Source organism: Diaphorina citri, unplaced genomic scaffold (genome assembly GCF_000475195.1).
Source record: "Diaphorina citri unplaced genomic scaffold, Diaci psyllid genome assembly version 1.1 scaffold1285, whole genome shotgun sequence".
Taxonomy (NCBI): Eukaryota; Metazoa; Arthropoda; class Insecta; order Hemiptera; family Psyllidae; genus Diaphorina; species Diaphorina citri.
Window position 1 is genome coordinate 21,891 of NW_007378714.1, and position 8,798 is coordinate 30,688.

An 8,798-nucleotide genomic window follows, 5' to 3' on the forward strand; every position below is an offset into this window, starting at 1 on the left:
CTGATCTGTTACAAATGGTTGCTTGGCTGTTGGTTTGTTAGATATTTATTATCTGTAATTTTGATCTCAGATACATTATTATAGAAGTGCTAAAGTATACTGTCACTATCATAATTATTGTCTATTCAGTTTGGACAGCACACTCACATTTATACGTTTAGGGTTCACAATGATCTATATGGGCTTTGAAACTTCCTTCATACTCATAGTCAATATTCTTTAATAAGTACAGGGTCCGCCATAAAGAACAAAAACTTTTGAAACCGCTCTATTTCAAGAACGGAAGGCAGTAGTGTTACATTTTTTCCATTTCCTTCAGAAAAAGTGGCAATTTTATTGAGAACAGACATTCTGTGACCCAGACTCAACGTGATTTTTAGACTTCACTTCAATATTGGATCTCGAAGGAGGCCGATAATGGGATGGAAAAAGTCATTTGAAACAACCGGTTCTGTTAATAAACGAAAATCCTCGGGTTGAAAGTGTTCTGTTCGGATTTTGAATAACATTTTCACAGATCGTTTAAAAATGTCAATTACTTTACAAGGTCATTTGTCAGGTATGATTTTCAAAAACTAAAAGTAAGGCAAAGTTCTAAAATTATCATTTGTGACATTCCCATTTTATTTATTTTGTCCAGTTACATTTTGAAGACATTCCATAGTTCTATGGTTTGATAATGTAAAATAGAACAAATTCTGTGAAGATTTATATTAACTTTACAATGAATCGAATAAATAATGACTGAACCGAAAAATTGCAAAATCGAACTACAGTTCGGAAACAAAAAACGGAAAATCCGGTTTGCCGCAAAATATATTTGAGCGGGAGTATACAGGGTGCACCAGAAAAACACTGACAACGGCTCAGGGTAGGTAGATCTCATCATTTCCATCAAGGTTCTGTGGGTCATTTCTTTTTAAAAAGCAGGTTTTTGGACTTTTCTCGGAAAGTTGGGTAAATGACCTTGTTGAAAATGATGAGACGTACCTACGCTAAGCCGTTGTCAGTGTTTTTCTGGCGCACCCAGTTTATATAAACTTAGTTTTTAATAATAAGTATACATATACAATAAAACATTGGATGTACATGATGATTTTTACTGTGATTAGGAAAGAACTTATTTGATCAGGTTGTTTTATCTGAGGGGGAGGGGGGGGGGGACAGATTATGTTAGGAAAACTTCTTCACAACTGTATGCCATGGTTAAATGTGGCTTACCTAAAACAGATGGAAATAAATTTCATCGTAATGAGGCGTAGGTATAATATGTATGTTACGGGAAACCCCCGACGAACGGTTAAACCTAGGATTTCCCGGTAAAATCTAGGATTTATTAAATCTTTTGGGAAAAGTCCGAAATTAAAATCTTCTTTGGGCTTTTACCGGTTTATTTAGGAGGATTTCCCTACATAACTAGGAGAATGTGTGAAGTGCTGATTTATAAGATAAATATTTCGTAAATATTATGTAATTGTGAATCGAAAGTACAGGAATTCTATTACAAAAGAACTTTGAAGTAACTAAAGTTAAGAAAGAGAGAGGTTGATTTGTTCGTTATATTTAACGAGTTCTTGCTGCAGTTTGTTGTTTTAAGGTGACCCTTACTGAGTCGTAGTTCGCTGGTTGTGGGTATCAAAGGCCAGAGTACTCCATCTTCCCATATACTCCATCTCTTTCGCCTTATTTGTCGGGTTAGATTTTCCGATATCCTCCTGATTGTAGAATTGTACTTCATCACTGCGAAAATAATCAATCAAATCATAAATTATATGTGGTGGGGCAGAGCTTTTTCGTTACTTTTGTGGATATCACATTTATTGTCCTCACGAGGCAGAGTGCACACGGAACCCAAAAAAACTCCAACCCCGCTGGGAATCGAACCCGGGACCTCCGGTGTGCAAGCTTAGTGTAATACCCACTAGGCCATGGAGGCTGATAAATCTGATAATAAATCACTACATATTTAGGAAAAGTACAAACAATATTCCTCGAATTTGAGGTCCAAACAATCCGGATAGTTTTCTATCTGGATATCCCGAAAGTATTTTTAGCCATAGTACCTAGGTATGTTGGTGGGCAGGCTCATGTTCAATTGTACCTACAGAGTAGATGCAGTTAACTGTAATCAATTAAATAATGCTTTCGTCTTCCTTTGAAAACCCTAATTATTTAATAAATACATACCGGTAAATTTTGTACCCTGACGTCACAACTATTTTGGCTTTTTCTTTAGAACGACAAAAAAAAAATCGGATTTGGACCTTTTAAAAATATGTACTTTTTGTCGTTTAGACTTAAGATTTGGGTTGTTCACAATTTTCTAAGTAGGAACCTTTTATTCATAATTTCAACCCGAATGCATATCCTCAAGCTATATTGCACTTACCTATGATGTAAAAGTAATAGAAGAAAACCATGCTGAGAGCTTCATACCACATGACCTTTCCATCTTGAAGTGAAAATGCCAAGATAAGAACTGCTACCATGTAAATGATAGAATCTCGAGTCAACGGCCAATAATCAAGACGAATTTTCTGAAGGAGAAATAGTAAATATGTATGTAGTAGTAATAATAATAAATGTCAATTTTGGCTGTACCAGTACCCACCTATCCTTAGGAACATTGTTTGTTCTCGGATAGATGGGTCGTTTATGCCGTTCTTGTATGGACGTGAAAATTAAAGCTATAATATAATAATAATATACCACACACACTCACTCATGGTTGAAATTTTGGATTTAGGCTCTAGGGACCTGAAACGTGTTTTTGGCACTAAAAACTGACCAAGGAAAGTAAAAATTAAGACCTAGGTTTTGGATTCCCTTTCAGAGATATTTCGTACCTCTCTTTGGAATCCCTATGTTCTACTACTGTGAACCAAACGAATCCAGTCCCCAAGGGGATCCCTTGGATTCACTGGATTTGGATTTTTAAAAGACTTTTAATTTTTTCTAATGAATCCGGATTCATAGGATTCAGACAAAAAATAAAATACCACTAATATCTGACTCTCACCTGCGATCTACATAGTAGAATACAGAGTGCCGGTACTGCCAACATATTGAACACTCCACTCCCCACTACAGTTCCTGTGCCCACGTCGCCCTCTGTTATAAAAGTACCAATCAGATTGATGAAAAGTTCTGGTGAGGAAGTGCCCGACGCCATCAGGGTGGCTCCGGCTACATCGTTGCTTAATTCTAGCTCTGAAATCCAAGCGGAAAATGATCTCGTGAATTTTTCAATAACAATGCAATATTTAAAATAATAATAATATACAAATCTATGTTCGATCAACATAGGTAGGTAACTATTCTGAAGGAATGACTTTACTCTTTTACCACTTTTGGGAGACGGATCGGACCACTTATCAGAAATTTTTGAATCTGATAGTTCACAGTAACTACTGAGAACCGGTTACATTTAGATTTTTTACTTACTTTGACATACAATATCAATGCAGGGTACAAAGTAAGCATCACAGACGGTTGCGAGGAATACGAAGATGTACCCCGTGATCAAAGTAGGAAAGATAATAGCTCCGACAAAACCAAATGGGAAATTTATCTGAGGAAAATCGTGACTGGAAGTTTCTGTATTGGTGATGTTACTAATGTTTGGTTGATCCACTTCTTCACCTTTGAACCAGAGTAATTTTCTGTTTTCTGAAATTTAAAATAATTCAAATGAAAATAATATGAAAATTAATCAAATCTCAAATTCCTTGTGGTAAAGCAGAGCTTTATCACAAAATTTAATCTATTTGGGAAAGTAATAATAGGTAATGAGAAGAAAATATATGTAGGTACGAAACAAAAGAAGGCATAATTACCGCCAGAGAAATAAACTGCTCGTGGGGATTTTTGAAAGAAGTAGAAAAGCAATGCAAACAACTCACCATAATGGTTTCCATTGTTTTCACTCCCTGGCACTAAGTTCCGATACACAAAAGCAATTAGGAAATACGCGTACGGGATGATTAGGAGGGCATACAAGTTTTTCGTCGATTTCCTCAATCGCAAGGGCCGCACACCAGTCTGCATTTTACTAAACAATTCTGTAACCAAATACAAAGTTTCAACCTATTGACAGCTAGGGCACAATATTTAAATAGTGGGAACCTTTCACTACTTACAACAAAATTTTGACCGAATAAGGAAAGTAAAATTAGGTACCTGTACTTGAAGTTAAATTATTCAATTTTAACTTTTAAAATCCAGAACACTTGTCTTAAAACTCTCGGAATTTACGGATAAATGCTCCTCTGTAAGTATTTGTAAAGTCAATTGAATTAACACTGGTAGGTATGTTTTACGTATGAAGCCAATCATAAATGTACGCTATCTATCAATATGATAGGAATTGACAGAAAATCAAGTTTTCCATTTGTCAATATAATAAATTAGGTAGGTATTTGTACCTACTTTCTCTCCAGGAAGATTAGTTAAAAACGATACGAGTTCAAGATTAGAAGTACCTACCCATGGATATTTTCAATTTCTTATTGTAAGTAGTAATTTGTTCTAAAAATTATCTCTTTGTTCTGACACTCTTCATCACTTGAAATTGAGTAGGTAATGTTGGTAATGGGTATGGGTATCAGTGACAAAATGTTAAACGGGTTAGGGTTAGGGTTATCCTGTTTGACTGTATAATTGAGGAAAGAAAAAAATACATTTTTTTTTTTTTTTTTTTTAGGTACATTTATTGACGGATATCATCCATGTTATCATCATCTATAATAACATATATCAAAATGCGTAAGACTACATAGTAAAACCAAAAACAACAATACCTTACCTAATTCTTTTTTTTAGGGCGGATTATTTTGGCAATATCGCATTTCTCAAAAAAAAAAAAAAAAAAATCGCGAATTCCGCGAATCGAGTGTCAACTTTGGCTAAGGAACCCCCATTTTTATTACATAATCATTTTCTACGTTAAATTTAAAGTATAATCGACTATTCACTCGAATTTTGGGGGTTCGCGGAATTCGGAAACCGCGAATCACAAAAATGTCACAAAAGAAACTAGGTATACACGTCTTATTGATATGCCTACGTATCCCCTTTTGGTCACATAATATAATAATACCTAATAATAATAAATAAAAAAAAAATGCCGTAGGTAGGTACCTGCACCTCTCCTAGAACGTTCCAGTTTTTATTTTATCTGGGTGTCGGTTTGTATTATCTCAACAGTGGTAAATTCCTACCCGTTTATAAATACAAACACTTATCCTATCCCAATTCCCAAGAGGCAATAGGTTCAGATAACAATGATCCTCATCCTCGTGATGTTAATTCTCAATAAAGCATTTATCTTGAGATCTTGATTTTTTTTTTTTTTTTTTTTTTTAAAACTTTTTTTAAAATAAACTTTGGGAAAATAATGGTATTTTAGTTTTTTTTTTTTTTTTTTTTTTTTTTTGACAACTGTATCTACATATACGTATGAGTACATAATGGTATATTTTTCAGATAGATAGAAGACACCAACACTTTTTCAACCATTCACAGTAGAAGATTCTCGAAATTGGCCATACTACTCAACACTATGCCAACCTCACTGCTGTAGTCGTGAGCACGGTGGACTCTGGATCTGGAGGTTGGTGGTTCGAGTTCGAGTCCAAGTCAAGTCATGATATTTAGCATTGTGTATTTATTTAGCAGGGAGCGACATTTGTTTTGTTTTAACACAAATTATTATTTTTCGCTCCGCGCCACCCGCCACACTCCGTGTCAGTTCACGGTAAAATAGCAATAGAGCCTCTTTTAGTGGAATGAAAGGGATTTTACTGTCCATCTTTCTGTCATGGAGATTGGTTAAACTTGTTCAAATAATTTCAAATCAGTGATTAGGTATCGGTTATCATCATGTAAAATACGAACCTTGTTGCCCACGATTCTTAAACGATTTGTGGCACCGTCTTTAACATAGGTACTATATCATGTTGATTGGGCAATCTTAGTTCCGGGGATAAGAATTATTTATTTGTAAAATCCAAAGAGCCCCCGACCCGTTCTAAATAGGTAGGTAACACAAAATGTTTTCTGTTCAATTAATACCTGGTTATTGTCGCAAAAATTAAACAGGTATAATAAAAACATCTAATATTTAAATCTTACCTAAAAAGCAGGCACAAATGCACAATATGGTATTTTTATTTCTATAGATTGGTTTCTACTTTTTTTTCGACCAATTTTTTGAACAAAATATTTACATAGTTGAAAGGAAATTAATTAAAAATGAAAGAAACATAATCAAGATGAATGCACTGGTTAACATGTAACTACCAACTGCCGATGAAATTTACAAAAATAAATCAGCTAAAAAAAAAAAAAAAAAAAAAAAAACATTCTGCTCATTCTTCCAACTCACATTCTGCTCATTCATCCAACTCACATTCTGCATCATTCATCCAACTCACATTCTGCTCATTCATCCAACTTACATTCTGCTCATTCATCCAACTCACATTCTGCTCATTCATCCGACTCACATTCTGCTCATTCATCCAACTCACATTCTGCTCATTCATCCAACTCACATTCTGCTCATTCATCCAACTCACAATCTACTCATTCATCCAACTCACATTCTGCTCATTCATTCATACTGAGTTATTAACTCACATTGTTCTCCACTTACATTTTTACCTACCCTTTTTAGTGTCTATTGACCAAAATGATTCATGAGTCATGACTCTCATGAGAGATCCTAAAGTCTTCTGCTCCAGGTAGCTTTAAACGAGAATTATGCTTTTTTACTTTCCTTATCCCATAGGAAGAAAAGTAATGTAGATTAATCGTGCCAAATTTTCGGTGGTTGTAATATTTTTAGTGCCAAAACAAGTTTTGAGGTCCCAAAGTTTCAGCCGTTGGTTTGCGTGTGTGTGTGTGTGTGTGTGTGTGTGTGTGTGTGTGTGTGTGTGTGTGTGTGTGTGTGTGTGTGTGTGTGTGTGTGTGTGTGTGTGAATGAACAGTTGAATACCTTATCAGTATAGTTAGTAGGTACATAATACCTGTAGGTATTAGAAGTAGGTAAATATTTCAAAAATAACGTGTTATTGTCAGCTTACAGAATTAACTTAGCACTTAGCTGTAGGAAATCACGCAGGTACCTATTCGGGAGGTTAGTAGGTTTGTTTATTTACCTATTTACTACATTTGGCTGCATACTAATTCTGCACAATATGACCTTTTTGTAAGTATACCACATCTGAATTCCACAAGATCGATGACAAATAGTTTTTTTCGGAACTTAAATGTCATTGTAATGAAAAGGGACGGATTTTAAAAAGAACTTTCACAAATAAGCAACTTTCTGGGAATGCCTAATACGGTTAGGTTGCATATTAAGTACCTATAAAAAGAACTTTCACAAACTAGCAACTTTCTGAGGGTAATACAGTTAGGTAGCATACAAAAAGAACTTTCACCAATGAGCTAAGTGCTGGGGATAATAGGTTAGGTAGCATACAAAAAGGAATTTCACAAATAAATCTTGATGCAACTGATATGATCGAGTAACGCACGTAAAAGATATGTGTCTATGTCTATTAATTAAATATTAAATTTCTAGAGATCGTTCATAGATCGATTAGGTATCGGTTATCATCATACAAATTATAAATCGCAACGGTTAGTCAGCAAATCTGTAAGAAACCAGTCATAGGGTAATAGGAGTAGGTACCTACCTAACGCAGTAATCAACTTCAAAATTATAACGTACGAAAAGCATACAAAAACACAGTATTCTAGATATTAGAAAGGATTTCTATGTATGGTGTGTGTTGCCTGGGTATACATACCTATTATATTTTATTAAACGGGGGTGATTCAATGTATTGATTTTTGTGCTCGTCATAGCTTCAACGCACGTTTAAATCAATAATCCCCCCTTTATTCCTTTCCCAACTTCAAGTCGCAGGGGTTTTTATACTCTATCTCCATATATCTGACCTTGTTAATCAATAATTTCTTACTTCAATACCTCATTCTTGATAAAATGATAAAACTTTGTATTTTACTCGAAAAAACGAGTTGAAACTTTGCGTTGTAGTGATTTTCCCTCGAACATGAAGCTTTTCATAAATTTTAAGTTTTTCTTGACAGGATTTTCAGATTTGATACGCGTAAAAAATAAGGTGTCTTTCCCTTTCCGATTATGTTAAAAAACTGAACTAGTTCCCTTGAATTTTCTCTTTGGACGTAATAGCGCGACCACATACTGGCTGCCACGGGACGGTTATGTATTTTTTAAATGGATATTTGAAAGAGAGACCGCTGAGTGGAATTTTGCTATTTGTTTGATGAAAAAATCCAAGAATTAAAGAGTCTGTCTCTATCTCTCTCTCTCTCTCTCTCTCTCTCTCTCTCTCTCTCTCTCTCTCTCTCTAAGTGTGTGTGTGTGTGCTAGGTAGAGAGATTAACTACCCTGGATATTAAATCTAACATCTACAGTAGCTCGGTTGCCGAGTTTCGGGGATTGATCTTATGGATACCTACCCAAGTATCTACTACATATATACCTAATAGACAGCATACAATATCTGTCGGGTTGAAAAAGCCAACCTAGAGCCTAGTTAGCTAGGAGGCTTTTGGATTAGCTTGGAGCCTAGTTAGCTAGGAGGCTTTTGGATTAGCTTGGAGCCTCTTGTATCAACTTGGAGGATGCTTCTCTCTTTGCTTTCAAGACGCAGTTTACAGTTCCCTCTAATATCTAATAATTTAATAATAAGATTAATAATAATAATAATAATAATAATAATAATAATAATAATGATAATAAT

At 34.9% G+C, this 8,798-nt stretch overlaps 1 protein-coding gene and 1 long non-coding RNA gene across 5 annotated transcripts in view; one reads left to right on the forward strand and one right to left on the reverse strand.

The window, feature by feature from the left end:
* Positions 1–309: 309 nt before the first annotated feature.
* Positions 310–8,798, reverse strand: part of LOC103515156 (sodium/potassium/calcium exchanger 3-like) — a 9,635-nt gene continuing 1,146 nt past the window's right edge. The window contains exons 1-7 of one of the 4 annotated variants that reach the window (XM_008480078.3): positions 6,133–6,295; positions 3,903–4,061; positions 3,445–3,669; positions 3,020–3,210; positions 2,390–2,537; positions 1,609–1,740; positions 310–1,221 (exon numbers count right to left, since the gene is read on the reverse strand). In XM_008480078.3, coding sequence (XP_008478300.1) covers positions 1,169–1,221; positions 1,609–1,740; positions 2,390–2,537; positions 3,020–3,210; positions 3,445–3,669; positions 3,903–4,047 — 894 coding nt within the window. In that variant the 5' untranslated portion in view covers positions 4,048–4,061; positions 6,133–6,295 and the 3' untranslated portion in view covers positions 310–1,168. Of the gene's footprint in view, positions 1,222–1,608; positions 1,741–2,389; positions 2,538–3,019; positions 3,211–3,444; positions 3,670–3,902; positions 4,062–4,179; positions 4,342–4,485; positions 4,505–6,132; positions 6,296–8,798 lie in introns of those variants that run through there. The other 3 variants (XM_026827940.1, XM_026827941.1, XM_026827939.1) reach the window with 3 other exon arrangements.
* LOC113469914 lies at positions 4,410–6,051 on the forward strand. The gene is made up of 2 exons (XR_003393181.1): positions 4,410–4,510; positions 5,485–6,051. It is a non-coding gene; the product is annotated as an uncharacterized LOC113469914 (long non-coding RNA).